We start from the raw sequence: 18,250 nt of genomic DNA, 5'->3' as shown, positions 1-18,250 counted from the left end.
AGTCCCTGGCATATAGGCTATGTATTATGTTTCTCCGGGTAACCGGCAACATCTTGTGGACCATTTGCTATGTTGTGGACTGGTCATCATAAATTCCTAATGTGGGGACACATTTAAATCAGTTGTAATGTTATTGTTTACAAATTATACGGTACCACCACAGATTATACAACTTGATTTGTGATTAACATAATATGTGGATGGTGTGTCTATTTTTTAATTTTTTTAAATTAATATTACAGAGTTTGAAGTGAGGCTATGAGTAACTGGGGATTTAGTCTGAATTTTTAAACGTATTTGTCGTAGGACAAGGTTTGGCACATATCACTCCCTATAGAAAAAATAACAGTTTTACCACGTGATCTTCAGTCCTTGCTGTTCAGAATCCTTGGGACGTCCAACTCTGACGTAATCCCATTGAAGTTGAACTTTAAAATGGTTAAACAAGGTTAGGAAGAATTAGGGATCCCATCTGATTTCTTTAAGAGACGTCTGGAAACTGTGTGTCAGGATTTTGTGGCCATTTACACAGATGGTTCAAAAGATCCAAGGACGGGACGTACTGGGTCAGCATTTGTAGTGCAGGAATGTGGGGTGGAAGTCAGGAAAAGTATTACAGATCATCTGGCTGTATATACGGCGGAGCTGATGGACATACTGTTGGCCGTGCAGTGGGTGGAGGAAGTCAAACAAGACAGAGTAGTTATTTGCTCTGATTCATGTGCAGTGTTAATGAGTCTCCAGTCCTTTAGCTCACGTAGCAGACAATTCCTGCTTTATGAGGTGCTACAAACACATGGCAGGATTAAACAGATGGGTATTCAGATAAGATTTACTTGGGTCCCAGCCCATGTGGGGGTGGAGGGGAACGAGGCAGTAGATGAACAGGCTAAACAAGCACTTAGTAGTGGGGATGTTGATCTTGAAGTTTCAATGAGCAAGGCAGAGGCAAAAAGACTGATATATACAGTGATGGTGCAGAGATGGTAGGAGCAGTGGAATAGAGATAATAAAGGAAGGCATTTATTTCAAGTACAGAGGAAAGTCGGGGAGGGGAGGACGGCAGGAAGGGACAGAAGAGAGGAGGCTATTTTTACAAGATTAAGGGTGGGACACAGCCAGTTGAATAAGACATTAAATGTGATAGGAAAGCATCCAACAGGAAAGTGTGATTATTGTCAGGAAACAGGAGCATGTATTGCTACAGTGTGGGCAGTATCAGAGGGAAAGAGAGAGGATGAGATCTAGTATGAGGGAGAAGGGGATACAGGAAATTAGTTTAAAGAGTATATTGAGTAGAACGTCATTAGATATAGTCTCAAATATTTTGTTATCTTTTTTAAGAGAAACGGGGCTGACGGGTAGGATTTAGTTTCTCCCGGTCTCTGGCTCACACTCCAGTACAGTAGGTGGCGGTAATGCACCATAACGTTGGATGCCAACCGCCGATAAACCCCACTGAAGAAGAAGAAGAAGAAGAAGAATTTCGGTTAGAGTTTAGGGTAGTGACTTCCCGAGCATTCCGGCTAGCACTAACCCTTTGACATTTTCACTTATCACTCGTCTACTAGCTAACAGGAACCTGATCCAGTAACCTCGCATAAGTATTCTTTCTCACTTCACCTCCAGGTCTGCTATATTCTAACGTAAGAGCTAAGAAATGGATTTGTCTTTCTAAAATTAAAAAGTATCTTCCTGGGATAACGAATCAAGTTAGAACCAGAGCAGAACCAGCTAGCTAACTAATAATGGAGCGGGACCGCCAATTTAACTAGATAGCTAACTAGCCATAAAAAAGACGGCAGATTAACTGCTTTTGCTAATAACACAGTTGAGAACTTGTTTTAGCTAGATAATGTTAAGCCTTTGTGATGTAGATTTGAATGGTGGTAATATCAGACAGCTTATGTTCTTCAGCACGATCAGACCGAAGGGGAGAGAAAAGATATCAGACTTTGCAAATGAAAAGGGATTGTTCAGGATGTATATCGTTCTGTAATGTTAGCTATTAACCTTGTGATCATCTTGAAGTTGGAGTTTACCCAGAACAGTCCAATTAAAACAAAATATTGCAATTGTAATGTGAGCTTTTGAAAGTTCACCAGTCATGAACAAGTACACGTTTTGTAGATAGAGGTTCTGGGTTGTATTGTAAGCAGTGTAAATTCCATCTAGTCTGGACGTGATCTAGGACCACCAGGCTAAATTGTGTCCTTTGTGTTTCCAGGATGCTCCTCCACTTCTGCCCCCAGTGTGGCACCAAGCTGCAGCCTGGCTTCCGGTTCTGCCCCTCTTGTGGGGACAAGCTGCCATGTGCTGTGGACACCACTGGACCCCTGGAGGCTGCGTCCTCTGGAGTCCTTCAGCTTAACGTCACTGATGGCATAACCAACATTACAGCCAACACTAGCACTCCAGCTACTGGCACGGCACAGCTGACTAGCGGGGACGCAGGAGGTATGTGGTCAAGTTGTGGGGGGATTTATTGCAGTTGACACAGGGTTAAGGGGTTAATCAAAGTGAGTATTGTGCATTTGTTGTTTGTTCCTCAGTGTGTAAGCATTGCCTGTGAATATTTGATTTTGGTTTGTTTTTCTGGAGATGAAGAGTCCACCTGTTTCATGTCTTGTTTTCCTGCAGGCCTCATCTGCGCCACCACCAGCCCTGTGTCGACCCGCCCCCCACTGCGTAGGACCCGTAACTCTGCCCCCACGGCCCGGAGCGAGGAAACTCCTAGTAGTGTAGCCAGTCCCCCTGTCACTGCCTCCCCAAAACATGCTGCAGGTACGGGGATGGAGGGACAATATGATTATCATCAGTGGTTATGGGGGGTCAAAGGGATTATCGTAGCCATTGACTGGCATTGGAAATGTAGTTGTGGCACATTGATGCTTGGTTTTCTTTAGCAAATGGGAAACGCATCCTCCCTATCGGCAGATCAAAGCCCCAAAACAGTGATGTCTCCACGGAAACGACGTGCTGTCACCCCAAAAGTGGAACAGATTAAAGAGGAACCGTCTGTGAAGCTGGCCTCACCTGTCTCTTCACCTCTCCCCAGGTCCCCCTCCACAGGTGAGTCTTAACTACAGCCACTTACAATTAACAAAACACATGACTCCCAACAGCCTGTCCTCATGAGTATGTCCTTTTTTCCTTCCTTGTATGTGTGTGCGTATATATGTATGTTCCTGTGTGTGTAGTCAAGGGGAAAGCGAAGAAGGCTAAGCGGGCATGTGCTGTGGAGCCACTGCAGGAAGGGGAGGAGCTTTGTGACACAACAGGCAGGAAGTGGAGGCTGGTGAAACTGTTGAGTCAGAGCGAAGCTGAGCTGTTCTATGGAGGTGAGAGGTCACACTGCACTCTTCTTCAATTCTGGTCCATGGGACCCTCGGGGTGTACAGGCTCTTGTTCCAGGCTAGCACAAAGAAACCTTGATGATTAGTTGACTATTCTCTGATTCAGGTGATTTAGTACTGGGCTGGAACAAAAACCTGCAAAAACCTGTGGGCCCCTGAGGGCCAGGATTGAAGAATACTGTCAGACAGGATGGAGTGTCAAATATGGACCATGGTGATTTGATCAGACACTGATTGTTTTCTTGTCTTCAATCTCTCCCCAGTCCAGCAGAACGGGCCAGTTGCCAATTCCAGTGACTACAAACACATGCTCAAACTAGTGAGTGTAACTGCACATACTGTGTTCTCTCATATAGAACGATTATGTTGGCTACAGTGGTGCTTTGCGTATTATGTGGTGAATTCTGATGTGTGTTCTTCTGCAGGGAGCTAAAGATGGGAAGATCTTTAATGAGCAGAACTTCCTACAGAGAGCTGCCAAGCCCTCATCAGGTGAGAGTCAAGCTTTGCCTTCATACACCTGGCCAGCCCTCAGCTTGACTACACCTCTAAACTGACTCTCACCTGACTGGACTACCCATCCACTTGCCTTAGCTATCTACGCATTTTAGTAGATCTGGCTGTACAATAACACATTTGACAGAACTTCTAAAGAATACAAGGCCAAGATTGTTACAAGATCTGCTTGGCAGGAACATCCTTATCTTAATGCAAAGCTGCAAACTGGCATGTGAATGGGCAACTCAGATGGGTCCCTATAGGTGGCATTGTAAGCTGAGAGGGATAGAGTAGGAGGAATTGTTTGGTTTGTGTATGACTGACTTGACTACTAGTGGTAGAGCCCATTGTAGAGGCTCTGTTAGTTACTAATTAACCTTTCTAACTGCTGTGATGCTGTCTCCTCCTAGTTGACAAGTGGATAAAGCACGCCAAGATGGACTTCCTTGGGATTCCTTCTTGTGTAGGATTTGGTCTCCATGCAGACTCCTACAGGTGTGTGTACATTGAGATGTGTGTTTGCTGTGTGCTTGTGCTTATGGGGGATGTGTGTGTTTTCCTTTTGTATGTTTTGAATGTGTACAGTGTTGCGTTTTTGTTTCAGGTTTTTGATTTTCCCCAGCATGGGCCAAACTCTTCAGTCTTTCATGGATGAGGGGGAGGGGATCCTGTCTGAGAAAGTGGTGCTTCAGCTGGCCTGCAGAGTAGTGAGTGCTCTTATAGAGGCCCTGATATGACTTCAAAATAGGATTCCCTATTGGATGTGCTTGCTGTTTAACTCTGCCTTTCTCCCTCTTCTTCCAGTTGGATGTGTTGGTGTTCATCCATGAAAATGAGTATGTTCACGCAGACATCCACGCTGAAAACATCTACATCAGCCCAGCACAACAAACACCGGTCAGAGTGTGTCTGTATAGTTGTGTGTTTGTGTACTTCTGTGTGCTGCCAGACCCCTCTACTATGCTCTTACTCCTGTATACGTGTGTAGGTATACCTTGCAGGGTACTGCCATGCTTTCCGCTACTGTCCTGGTGGCCGGCATGTGGAGTACCGCGAGGGCAGCCGAACACCACATGAAGGAGCCATAGAATTTATAAGCCTAGAGTCTCACAAGGGAGCAGGTGAGTCATCATGCGGCCTGTCAATCACCCGCAGTCCTTCAGATACTGTGGAGGAGGGACAAGTTGCCCCTAACCAACCATAAGTACTTGTGTGTGATCGCACCTCAAGGTCCATCTCGGCGTAGTGACCTGCAGGCTTTGGGCTATTGCATGCTGCGCTGGTACACAGGGGCGCTGCCCTGGACCTCCCTCACACACACACCAGCCAGCGTTGCCACGGAGAAGGAGAGGTGAGAGCCTAGGTCCTCACTATGGCAAGAAAGCCATTATGATAATGTTATTCTGTATTTATAAAATGGTAAAGCCTTGCGTGAGTGTCCAATCTTGACCCTTCACTGTAATGATTCAGGTACATGGAGGACGTTCCAGGTCTCCTAAATCACTGCTTCGGACAAAAGAAAGTCTTGAGTAAGTCCAGTTTTCTAGTTATTTGTTTTTTTATGCAGCGTAATATGTTTTGTGTGTGCGTGAGATATAATGTATCTGTGTGTACTAAATGATGTATCAGGTGCGCTGCAGGTGTACCTGTCTCAGGTGATGGCTCTGCAGTACTCTGACCAGCCGGACTACAAGGCTCTGAGGGCAGGCCTTAGTGCAGCTCTGCAGAAGCTGGGAGGGTCACTGGAGCAACCCCTAGACCTACAGGTCAGAACACCCACACACATACTGTACACACACACACACACACACACACACACACAACCTCCACTCTATCCCCAAGCTGCAGTTGAGAAAACAGTCAGATGACCACAGAAACCTGGAACCTCCCTCACCGCACAAGTGTGGTGTCCAACATCTTTTAGTTGACATTACGCTGATTACTTTCTCTTACTCCCCCTGCCCCCTTAGCAGGGTCTGGTTAGACCACTCATCCTTACACCACTACCTGTCAGGCTATCTACTGAACTAATTTACACCTCTACACCAGTCTATCTCCCGGTCTGAACGTGTGTTTATCTCTATCTCTCTTCAGATTAAAGCGATTGGAGGAAGATGATCCTTTGGGATGAAAATATACTAATGGGATTTTTAGCCAACTGTTTTTAAAATGCTGACTTCATGACTGTATGTGGCGTGAGTCCTGCTGTGTTTTTTATTCTGCTGGAAGTCACTCAAGGAGGAGCTTGTGAAGGTGTGTTTCATTATGTTCAGTGCACACCCCCTCATGGTTATTCCAGGTTATTGTCAGCACTGGTTGGCGATGTGGCAGTGAGTGGGTAGTTAATGTTTAGCCTATACATTTTATAACAAAGACCCTTTGATCAGGGTGGTAATGATTGTAAGTACAAACATTTGCATTGTTCCAGTTACGTTTTATAGATGTTCATGATATGCGTTTTACTTTTTGTATTGTTTTGATCACAGGATAATACTTTGTTATTAAAGCGCTTTTATTAATTCACCTGTTTATCTGTATGTACCTAATTTCTTTGGAGTTTCTGGTGTTGATTATGAAACTCTGTTCTCATGTACCCCTGAGTGCACGGGGTCAGTACACTGATGAGTAGATATCATGTCCCAATTCCAAACCAGTTCCCTGCCCATATCCCTAGATCCTTGTTGACCCCCTTCTCAGATCTGGCAGGACTTGATGTGATCAACATGGTGGAAGACCATAGAGGTCATGTATAGAGGCTAAATGGAGCTATACAACACAGACTAGCCAACATGCTCTTGTCACCTCTAGACTTGTGCGTCACTTACGACCCTCCTCTCTGTGTAACAGAGGGTCCCTCCCTAAGGGAACAGTTTCTAGGTCAGGACACTTCCACAGTGGGGACTCCCTGTGAGGCTGCTCGCTATGAAAGAAAGTTTGGCTGCAGATTCATTATAAGAGGGAGATAACCTTTAAGTCCCAAGAAAGGGGAGAGCAGAGAAATCCTGTTCATTTTCAAAGTTCTGTGGTTATCTTCCTCCTTTTGTAGCCCTGCATATATTCCACCCTCCTACCATAAGTTCTTCTGAGAAAATAAACATTTAGGGATGATGTCGGAAATGGTAGGTGTTACATAAAGATGTTAGGCTACCTCTTTAGCCTCTGTGCTGTTATAGGTTAATTGTTTACATGCCTTTTATTTACCTGCATAAGTAAACTCATGATTATACCTCTACTGCCATTCTTTCCAGTTAGACTGGTTTGGATTTCTCCTTGACCAATATGGCTGCCATGTTAACGCCTTTCTGGAACTTTGAGGGTTTATGATATAGCCCTTCTAGTAATTTAATAGGATCTATGTGTGAACCACCATATTGGTGTAAGAAAAAAAATCTGTGAAACAGTTCTATATTCAGCACCACATAAGAGGCCACATACTGTGTTGTCATGGAAACAGTACAGCACAGAAACTTTGGCGTCCTAGTTTATGCTGTGGCGGGTATATTAATCAGACCTGTTGAATAATTCAGTATAGGAAGAACTATGCCCACGCTCAGAGACTGGCAGACCTCTCACAACCCCTCCCTGCACAAAATGCTTACATAACTCAGGTGGTCGCTGCACTTGAGAAGGAAAGGAGGTAGTGCCTTAACGCGCAGACACACACATTACTATAGCCTACTCACACAACCTTGTAATAAACGTTGTGTGTGAGGGGAAGAAATATGTGCTAAAAGTGGTTTCTATTGCCCCCTAGTGCATATGGGTATGTGCGACGCTTGATGGCTCCAGAACACTGCAAGCAAATTTTGAAACGTCATCGATGTTTATGAAAAACTTATGTTCCCCTCCCCTTCCTATTCCCGGGATATAACGGGATACTTGCAGTCAGAAACAGACGAGCTTTTTCCGTTTAACCCGACCGCCACACCCCTTACTAGGGGAGGGATTTTAGCCCCGTGGCGTCGCCAGGAGAAGAGAGAGGAGATGGGAGAGAGTGACAGTGACAAAGTGAAAAATGAGTTGGGAGTCCGAGTAAGGATAGCAGGACAGCGCCCATGCTGAAATAGGATAGGCCTACCTTTTTATTCTCACATCGAAACATTGGACTCGTGTGCTCCGGTCGGAATAACGGCGAATGAAACATCGGATCATATGGACATGTACGTAACAACAGCAACTTGTAAGAATCGTTTCCCTTTTCTGTTCTATTGAGGGGGGTTGCATCCATAGCTTAATTTACAGTTTACAGTATTATTTACGGCTTTCTCAAACTCTTCCGCTATGTGGCAAAGTGACAGTGTGAGCCAGATTGCGCATAAGAAGATATTCTGGTAGGCTATTAAACGTATTTAACTATGCTTGGTTTAGTTCAAATTGAGAGCGTCAAGTCACTTTCTTTTTTTTCATTCTACCGGACAGTGGGGGGTTGGACATTTTTGCCCGGTTGGGAGTTACGGGGTGTACGGGGATTTGGGGTTGGGGAGAATATGTCATGCTGTGGTTATCATCCATATCGTGACCAACAATGAACCACTGGCGCTAGAGCAGGATCTCTAGTTTACCGGGTGGCAAACTTTGAGGCAATGTTCCAACTCAGTGGAGCATCCTAAACGCTGCGTAAATGCGCTGTTTTGGCGTTGTTCGCCATGGCCTATACCGTCCATGTATGTCTGTGTCTTCGACGATAATCCCGTAATCTCTAATCCGAAGTACTTCAACTACTTTTTTTCACACCACTGGGTGTCTGTCAATCTGTCTATGGGTTTCTCTCCATCTCTCCACATGGTCCTTCCTTTAGAATCTGTGTTAAATAGTTTATTCATGAAGGGGATCAGTCCCCATCACCCCTACCCTGAATTTAACTTTTACCACCATTGTCAAAACAGACAGCATGGCCCTGCTGGTGTAGTGGAAAATAGTTTGAATGAATTTATGACAGAGCTCCACATGCATAACAGTGCAAGGCCACTGTCTCACAATGATGACCTCATGGTATCATTGAATTAATTAATCCCTAACCCTTTTTAGGGAGATTGTTCACAAAAAGGCTAATAGTGTCTTGTAAATCTGTAGTAAGTCTTACAAAGTTATAGTGGAGTAAGTCATGCAGTAGGTTACAGCAGGATGGTCAAGAAATATTGGATGGTTGGCATAAGAACCATAGAGTATGGCTTCGTGTGTGTGTGTGTGTGTATTTGTGTGTGAGAGTGGCCTGCTGCTCATGCGCTAGCCTGCTGAGTGTGTGGGAACAGCTCTATGGAAACTCAGCCTTGTGGGGTAATTCTTACAATCTGTCCTTTGTGTGTGAGTCGCCTGTGGAGAGGATTAATAATAGCTAATGATCCCATCAGCTGCTCACGAACACTGGTGAAGAAAGGGGTACACACACAGAAAAACATAAACATCACAAATATAGATATACTGCAGTCTACACCTGGAGCAAGAGGTGGCACTGGCAGGGATTGAGTTTCGGGGTGTGTGTGTTTGGAGGTTAATGTGTCTGAGATGAGAGGTGTATGTGGGGGGCTGCTATGTTTTGTGTACGTGTGTTTGTGTATGTCTATGTTAGTGAATGTGTTGGCTGGTAAAAAATAAAATCCATAAAATGTAATAAAGACAACCTTCATTTATCAGATTTGTTACTCAAACCACACCTCTATCCAAAACTAAACCTAACCTTGACTAACCCAAGCTAATCCTCTCAGCGTCCGGCTTGGATTAAGGATTCAACTGTACGCTTGGAGTTCATCATGGTCTAAGGATTTCACAATCTTAGACCAGAAAACACTTGGGCAGTTCCATGGTGATGGTAGAGGTTGCATGTGTACATTATATTGTTGTACATTAAATAGGCTTCAAATTAATATTATTTTAGTTTATCTGTCCGTCCTTCACTCCCTCGCTCTCTCTGCCAGCCACTTACTCTCTCACAGAAACACCCAACCGTAAAGATGCAGGGTATAGTAAGGGTAACTAACACTGTTTGGGATAGCAAATGGTAATAAGTGGTTTGAGTGTTCTGTGTAAAAGGTAGACTACTGCTGAGCCGTCATGTCAGTTTCATCTACAGGCGTGTGGAGTTTTAGCCTCGCCTCAGCTCATTTACTGAACCTTTGTGTTAATTTAGGTTTGGCCTTCGCTGGCCTAAGTAAGATCAGGTTTAGCCTTTAATCCTTTTGTGTTACTGTCTTATCATAGCTAAGACACCTACCCTGTGAGGTGGCTGTAATGTATATTACGCTCTGTTCTTGGAGAGGCGCTGTTTATGGTGACTGCATGTGGCTGGTGTCTTGCTTCTTTAGACTGATATTGGATCCTCTTTTCCAGAGTACTTCAACCAGAACATTTTGGAGTGTGTGTAATGCGTATGACACAGTGGACATACATGCAATCTATCAAATGCCTGGAATATATGAGCAGGAGGAAGAGTGGCAGTTTTACACTCTTTTACACACACATACTCATGTGTACACTTGCACACTCAGATGGTTTTATATTCCTGGCCCAAGCTCCTCTGTAGAATTTCCTGTGTAGAGTCGGCCATCAGACTTCCTGTATTCAGGATTGGATGCAGAGGGGGAGGAACCGGGGTAATGGGAAACAGGGAAGGAAAGGAGAGAGAGAGGAAGCCAAAGCACAGAGTGTTTGCTGGAGTCAGTGTTGGTTGTTGTGGTTGTTGAGCTATGTACAATGCAGCCACACAGCATTGGACACGACACATGAGACAAGCTCTGAGGGAAGGAGGGGAGGTAAGTGAGTGGGAGCTAGGCAATGGTCTGTTAAATGGCTCTCCTTCCCCATACGCATTTTGCCTTCTACAATATCACTTATCTAGTCCTTTCTCATCAACGGTCATGAAGGAAAGGTGATTAGGAAAGGATGTTTTTGAAAATAGGCCATGGAGTGAGATGGAGTGTGGTAGAGAGTAAGGGGAGAGAGAGAGTGTGTGTGTGCAACCTGTAATGTCTTCCCTCCTGTTCCTTTACAGGATGTGTCCTCGGATCTGTGTAAGCCACACCGCCGTACTAAGTCCTCCCAGCATGCAGTAGGGGCGGTCCACCTTAACTCCACAGGTAAGACACACAAACACTCAATCACACGCACACACACAGACTCTCCAGACCTGACTGCTGGAACACACTGACGGCTGGCGCGCAGACAAAAGCAAGTCCATCCTGCAGTGTCTGTGAACTGTGACCTTATCTTCCTCATTGAGCCAAATCTACTCATTGGCAGTAGTGAGTCTGTGTATGTCTGGCTGCCTGTGTGTGTATGTACTAGCCACTTATCGTCTTCACCCCGTGTGGAGTATGAAGCCACTACGTGCAAACACCATTGCATGTGTGTGTGTTATTGTCTCTCTCTTAATCTTCAGTACTCCACTATGTCTATTACAAAGTATCTTTCCCTCTCTGTGATTAGTTCACGGTATTGCCCTCTAAAGGAACCAGGATGTTTACAGGTTCTACCAAGAACCCAACCCCTAAAATACCTCAGCCTGAGCGGCTGGATGAGGTGTACTCCGCACTGAGGAGAGGTCTACAGTGAGTACACACACACACAGACACACACACACACACACGACTGGCCTGGCTGTTGTAGTAGACAGGTCAACAGCGAGACAGGAAAGGGTTCAAAGTCAAACAGGAAATGACATCACAATGCTGTGTTCTCAGGTCATACCTGCAGGTCCACCAGCTGGAGCTGGACAGCCTGGGGCAGCAGATCAGAGAGTGCAAGAGAAATGGCCGTCTGGTGAGAACACACACCACCAATCACACCAGTCTGACCAGTACTAACCCATCATCACCACACTGGCCACTGCCACTCGCACCATCCCACTTAGGGGACATTTCATTTCTCAGGACATTCTGTTAGAGTGATACTGTGTGCATGGTGATGTTAACTGTTATATGCCTCCCTTCCTCTCTCTGCAGGGGTCTCTGTATGAGTTGGATAAGGTGGGTTTCAATCACACCAGGGGAGATGACTGTATTAATTCACGACTCTATTAATAAACGAATGAATATGTACATTTTGGGGTGATTTAATTACTGAATAACTTGTCTTTGATCTTTGTGCTTTATCAGCAAGTGAAGGCCATAGAGAGATTTATGCGCCGCTTGGAGTTCCACCTCAGCAAGGTATGACTTTGTGTGTGTGTGTGTGTGTGTGCATCTGCAGTGCAGTAAGATGCCTGTTAGCCATACATTTGTCATAGTGTTGTCATAATGTTGTAACTACAGAGTAAACTCTGTTTTGTTATAGTGTAACCATCTCTAATACTGTATTTGATGGCAGATTAAGGAGCTTTACAGGTCTGCATCACCATAGTGTTTCTGCACAGCTTTAACGTTGCTGTAACATTTGTGTAACGTTCCAGGTAGAGGAGCTGTACGATGCGTACTGTATGCAGCGGCGGCTGCGGGATGGGGCCAGTAAGATGGTGGCAGCCTTTAACTCTGCCTCGGGGAGCAAGGAGGCACGGGAGAGCCTGAATGAGGCCAACAGGGGCTACAGGGAGTACACTGAGGTAAGGGGCAGGGGCTTATGGGTACAATGCGGAGACGTGTTCGAGAACAAGGCTATTCGCTCTTTCATAGAGCCTTTTAACGTTTAAAATAGCCGTTTACAGAATGGAAAATAAAGTCAAATAACTCTTGACATAAGTAATTTATCAGAAATAAGAGTTTGACTGCAATGTCATGTTGCTCTGACCACAAACATCACAGATTATCATTGATATGAATGACTCATTCTCTCTCTCTCGATCTCTCTCGCCTCTCTCTCTGCAGCACATGTGTTCGCTGGAGAGTGAACTGGAGAACCAGATGGGAGAGTTTCACATCAAGATGAAAGGTGAGTCATTTTCTCACCCCCCTCTTCCCCCCCTTTGTTCTGGCCCTCACTCCCATCTGTTCTTACCCCCCCCCCCTCTCTCTCTCTCTCTCTCTTTCTCGCTCTCATTCTGGTGTTCTCCCTGTATGCATATGTTATGTACTGTAACTGTATGTGTCCTGTATTGCAGGTCTGGTTGGCTATGCGCGGTTGTGTGCAGGAGACCAATATGAGGTGAGAATGACTAATGGATACACACTCACCTACACCGACACATACACACATACAGTATGCACACACACACACGAGGCACTGATGGTACCCTTGACCCCCAGGTCCTGATGCGTTATGGGCGTCAGCGCTGGCGGATGAAAGGTCGTGTGGAGGTCAGCAGTAAACAGGTGTGGGACAGTGACGACAACGTCTTCCTGCCTCTCATCACAGAGCTCCTGTCAATCAAGGTGAGAAAGCCCTTTGGATGGAGCATGATAGTGTTTATTATCAGTATTTACTGTAAGTAACTCTGGATAAATGTGTTTGTGTTTATAATAACATATATAATAACATATAGTTATTATAAACATGTTTATAATAACTATGTTATTACTGTATTACCATGTTATTATCATATTATTGTACACAAACAGCAAAAATAGCCAGAACTTAACAATAGTCCTAAAAAACATCACTTACCACCACCATTCACCTGACTGTGGTTGTTTGTCCGGTGTGGTTGCCAAGGTGACTGAGCTGAAGAGCCTGGCCAATCACGTGGTGGTTGGCAGCGTGTCCTGTGAGACACTCGACCTGTTCTGTCCGCTGCCTCAGACGGTTGCCGTGGATATCAACAACTCGGGGACAGTCAAACTGAACCTAGAGGTCACCTGGAGGTCAGTCTCACCTCAATCATCCCTCTTTACCAGTTCATCCCTGTCTCAGCTCCCTCCCCCTCAACCCCTGTTCTACCTTCATCTACCTCCCCATTCTATTGGTGATAGCCAAACCAGGCCATTTGTGAAGAGAAAGAGTACTGTTTGTGTCAAGACTGACTCATACGTTTGTCAGTAGTAATAACACACGATACGGCTGTTTCTATAATGTAGATCTCTAATGTAAATATCTTGCCCACTCTCACTTTCTCTCTCGCTCGCTCGCTCTCTCACTCACTATCCTCTCTCTCTCAGTCCGTTTGATAAAGATGACCAGACCTCGTCCTCCAGTACGGTTTCCAAGCGTTTTCTGTCCAATCAGAGCCCTCCAGACACACCTTCCATGCGCGAGCAGGTGTTTTATGTGAGTCACACCTTGTCCTCCCTGCCTCTCTCCCCAGCTTTAACCTACGCTTAAGTCAGCTGTTCATAATTGGCTGGAAAACCTAAATATTGTTTTATTGTTGTTATTATAACCATTGATTACTACTCGCTATTATTAGTTTAATTTTGTTCTGTTTCAGCTGCTCCCTGGCTGCTGTGTTTGTAGAGCTAGCAGTGGTGTGTGTGATTGTAGTAGAGGAGTGTGTGAGTGTATCAGTGAGCTGTGTAGGGGTAGGAGAGGAGTGTGTGAGGGTACAAGAGCAAGTTGTGTATTGGTGAGCTATGTAAATGTAGGAGAGGAGTTTGTGAGGATAGGAGTGAGTTGTGTGAGGAGTGGAGATCTGGTTGTGGAGCGAATGAGGGTACCAGTGATATGTGTGAGACCAGAAGTGAGTACGAATGTAGGTGTGGTCCTCTTAGCTGTTTAATAGTGGTTGAGTAGCAGTCCAATTTCTCCCTCCTCTTCCTCGCCGAAGAGCGTTTCTCCTCGGAGCAGGGCCAGACTGGGCCAACGCTGGTCAACGTTGGAAGTGTTCCGTGACACCTTGGCGGACAGGCTCTCTCCACCCAGCCGCATCCACTCACAGTTGGTGTGTGGCTGCATACAGTTGAAGAAGTGTGGTTGTCTGTAGTTGAAATATGGTGGTTTGGTTAGTGTGTGGTGGTTTGTAGTCATGTTGTGATTTTCAGTGTTCTGTACTTGGTAAATGTGAACTAGCTATTGAGTGAGTCTTGGTCCATGTAGTTTGATCATTGCAATTTTTGTGTAATGCAGTGCCATCTAGGGAATTTGATTATTTTGTCCTGACATTCAGATATATTGAAAATCATGTTTGTATTTAAAGCTTATATTCAGTGCGCAGTTCTGGTGTAATTGTTCTGTCATTAATGGTATTTTTGTTTTCCATGTTTTGTCAGATGGACTTGCCTATTATTGATGACATCTTTCTCTCTTCCTCTGCCCCCACCCCTTCCCTCTCTCATTTCTTGCTCTCTGTAGTCTCTATTGAGGAGACCAGGGGAGCTGGAGAATGGTACAGTCTGGTCAAACTCCTCTGAATCATCAGACGACTCTTCCAGTCCTGCCATGGGACACACACACAGGATGATGGCCACTCACAGCCTGCAAACCACACCCACTATCCAGATCTCCTTCAACCCCCGCCAAGCAAGCGTCTCTACCCCATCCCTCTCGTCCAATCAGGAGGAAGGGGAGCCAGACGCCACCAAGGGATTTGGCGGAACAGACTCTGTGAAGTGTGCACTGCCAAATGGCCATTTGAAGTGTTCTCGATCTCTCAGCCATATCAGCGAGAGAGCCATAGACTGTGCTTCGACTAACAGGTTGTCTGCTCAATCAGTTGAGTCCTCTGAAACGCCAGAACCCCTTCCCCACTTAGACCTTGAAGTCTCCTGTGTGGCTTCTCAATGCTCTAACCAGGACATGCCTGAAGCCTTGGACTTGCCTGAATCTGGGGGCCAAGAGTCATGTGTTTCAACCCCAGTGGATCAGGGTGATGCTCCTCCAGCCTCAACACTGCAGGCCGAGAAGCCTAGGGCTGGGGTAGAGCCTCTTCCCACAGACCGTGTACTGGGAGAGGGACTGAGGGAGGAAAAGTCCTCCACGGAACACAATCACAGACTCCAATCTACCCAGCCACAAGAGCTAACACTACCAGAAGAGACAGTGACTGTGAGTGTATGTGACAGGTGTGTGGGTAGACATGTAATTGTGTGATGTGTGTACTAAGTCTCTTTCCTCCATAGGGTCGATCTCACAGTCGGTCCTCCAGCTTCACTCAGGAAGTTGAGACTGCCCTGGAGAGCTTTGATTTTCTCAACTTCTCTGACCTTGACGATGAAGAAGAGGAAGAGAAAGAACAAGAAGTGGAAGAAGATGAACAGAAGAGGGATGAGGAGGAGAAGGATCAAGAGAAGGAAGATGAGACAAGGGACTCTGCTGAGAGGTCAGCATTCCCTTCTCTTATGTATCAGGCTCTAACTGAACTCATCCTGCCAACTAGTGTTTGGAAAGCTGAATGGCACGTGAATTTAGTTGAGTCTGGATGGTGGATTTTAAATTAATTTAATTTTAGTTTGTATAATACTGGGTGAAGTTGCATAGTGTTATTTTTGAATGTTCTACTCTCACACTTCTTTGAATGTGCCCAAATCCTTCATATTCATTTCATAAGACAGAACTGTTTGCTCAATATTTTGTATTACACAGTGAGTCAGAGTCTGTGTGTGAGTGTGTATGTCAGATTAAGTTTGTCAGACTGTGGTCTGTAATATTCTCCTTTTTGCTTTCCTAAGCAGTGAAGAGTGTGAGGACGATGTTATAGAAATCATTGTCGAGGCCCCTGAAGGCTTCCGGAATGAGGACTGTCCTCCTCTAGATGCAGACTGCAGCTCTGAGGTAATGATAATGATCATGGGTTTATGCATGTATAAATAGTGCCTTATGTTTGAGTGTTCTAAACTGTAGGCAACTTTGCATGTAACATTTACATAGGAGGAGGAGAGTAGCGAGCAGCTGCAGGCCTCCAGTGAGACAAAGGACGAGCAGAAGGAAGAACAGGAGAAGGAGGAAGTGGAAGAGGAGGAGGAGGAGCAGGTTACAGAGACGGATATCCCTGCCACACAGGAGCATGGTGAGAGGGGAGGGTCAACTGCTAACTTGAGAGTGATTTGAAGTGTGAGTGGTGTTGATCGAGATGTGTGTGTGATTTGTATATATTGATTGTGGAGGTGTCATTGGTGGAGAGTAAGTTGTATTTATGCTTCATGCAGGTGATGAGGCATCCTGTGATGATGAACCCAGCTCCTCCACCCCCAGCAGAATGGCCACCACTCTCCTTTAACATAATTGAGATGCCACTTCCCCAGACCATTATCAGATCCCATCCTAATCCCACCACTCTCCTAAGAGATCCATTCCATTTCACGACTAACAGATCAAAGAGCTCCGCTCCTCTTCTAGATCAGACAAGTGATTTCTGCCATGGAGGTGGAGATTGCGCAAATGAACATACATATATTTGCCTCCCTCTCTCCACTCTTGATTGACAACATTAATGACTATTGTTGTCTTGAAAATCCACTCATCCAAAGGCCACACGTACGCACACAGCCACCTTACAGTGAAGATAGGCATCTTTAGTCTAATGGAGCCTCTTCATTCAGAAAGTGCCTCAAGTTACAGAACGGGGGATTGTCAATTAACGAATACATGAAGAAAATGAACTTTTATTACGAACCAGAGAAGAAAATGAATGGGTATAAAGAAGAGTTTTGATACATTGTTTATTTTCAGGATGACTTACAGATTGTGCACTATAAAAGATACAATTATTTACTGCTTCATATAAATAAATAATGTTGAGCAAATATGTTGCCTGCTTTCAAATGTTTAAACTTTATTATAAAAAATATGTTGGTAAATCTACTGCATTGGATAGTATTTTTATGAGAGTACTTTCAGTGTGCTTCAAAATCAATATTTGAGAATAACAATAATGAAACAAAACCCCTCAAGTGTTCTGGGCTGGCATCCACTACCCAAAAAGCAGCACTTTTACATCCATGACTTACAGACTTCAACATCTTTCTAAATTGTACTGCCCTCTCCTGGGTCATGATGGAGAGGAGGCCATACAATTTTCCACAATATTATTTTCACCATTAATTAACTTATTGATCATTGGAAGGCGGCATATGGGATATACACAGTGCTTGACTTGGACTAAAATAACTGTCAGCACATTGTTGGTGCTGGTACTGTATATTTTTAGGTGCAGGAGCTCCACAATACTTTTGAGCTAATATATTATAAGAGGAATAGGAGCTAAAGCAGTAGAATGCTTGAGGTGCCGGTACTCGGCTCCAGTGAGCTCCTGCCCAAGTCAAGCACTGGATATACACTCTCATAGCCAGCTTCAATTCTTCCCAGCTCCACAATAACATCTGTTATATAATGAAAGTTACAACATCTTGCACAAACTATTCTTACAAGCTTGCATTTGTGCTGTGGTTGCATGGTAGTCTTTAGTCTTTAAATATTTTGATTTTCATAGTGAAATAGCCCTATTAACGCAAACTAAGTATAGAAAAAATACAACTTCTTTGTCATGTGGAAACAACTGTTCACTCAGACACCACGCCCACGAACGCTGGTATTCGAAACTGGCGCCCAGACGTCACTGCCACACAACTGCTGCGGTACCCCCCTCCCACTTCTCCCGT

General features: G+C 44.9%; 2 protein-coding genes across 5 annotated transcripts; both read left to right on the top strand.

Annotated features, from left to right (window-relative positions):
* Positions 1-1,481: 1,481 nt before the first annotated feature.
* LOC311128619 (serine/threonine-protein kinase VRK3-like) lies at positions 1,482-6,377 on the top strand. Of its 2 annotated transcripts, none has more exons than XM_084160801.1 (15): positions 1,482-1,646; positions 2,228-2,457; positions 2,641-2,784; positions 2,938-3,072; positions 3,201-3,341; positions 3,620-3,675; positions 3,782-3,848; positions 4,265-4,349; positions 4,459-4,561; positions 4,659-4,751; positions 4,843-4,975; positions 5,085-5,205; positions 5,325-5,383; positions 5,484-5,620; positions 5,949-6,377. In XM_084160801.1, the coding sequence occupies exons 2-15, from the start codon at positions 2,229-2,231 to the stop codon at positions 5,970-5,972; spliced, it is 1,527 nt and encodes a 508-aa protein (XP_084016927.1). In that variant the 5' UTR covers positions 1,482-1,646; position 2,228; the 3' UTR covers positions 5,973-6,377. The 2 variants fall into 2 exon arrangements, with proteins under 2 accessions (XP_084016927.1, XP_084016928.1); XM_084160802.1 differs by having other exon boundaries at positions 1,505-1,629.
* Positions 6,378-7,792: 1,415 nt separating this feature from the next.
* LOC311128411 (rho family-interacting cell polarization regulator 1-like) lies at positions 7,793-17,392 on the top strand. 3 transcript variants are annotated; one of them, XM_084160535.1, is made up of 17 exons: positions 7,793-8,014; positions 10,843-10,927; positions 11,277-11,398; positions 11,531-11,609; positions 11,792-11,815; positions 11,945-11,998; positions 12,238-12,387; positions 12,650-12,713; positions 12,883-12,926; positions 13,028-13,153; positions 13,434-13,582; positions 13,877-13,985; positions 15,006-15,698; positions 15,773-15,972; positions 16,325-16,424; positions 16,521-16,659; positions 16,799-17,392. In XM_084160535.1, exons 3-17 carry the CDS (start codon positions 11,307-11,309, stop codon positions 16,867-16,869), a joined length of 2,094 nt encoding a protein of 697 aa, XP_084016661.1. In that variant the 5' UTR covers positions 7,793-8,014; positions 10,843-10,927; positions 11,277-11,306; the 3' UTR covers positions 16,870-17,392. The 3 variants fall into 3 exon arrangements, with proteins under 3 accessions (XP_084016661.1, XP_084016659.1, XP_084016660.1); XM_084160533.1 differs by having other exon boundaries at positions 7,822-8,034; positions 16,322-16,424; XM_084160534.1 differs by having other exon boundaries at positions 7,831-8,014; positions 16,322-16,424.
* Positions 17,393-18,250: the final 858 nt, after the last annotated feature.

The sequence above is a fragment of the Coregonus lavaretus genome, assembly GCF_964263955.1.
Source record: "Coregonus lavaretus genome assembly, chromosome: 4".
NCBI classification, from domain to species: Eukaryota; Metazoa; Chordata; class Actinopteri; order Salmoniformes; family Salmonidae; genus Coregonus; species Coregonus lavaretus.
This window is presented reverse-complemented; position numbering and strand designations above follow the sequence as displayed.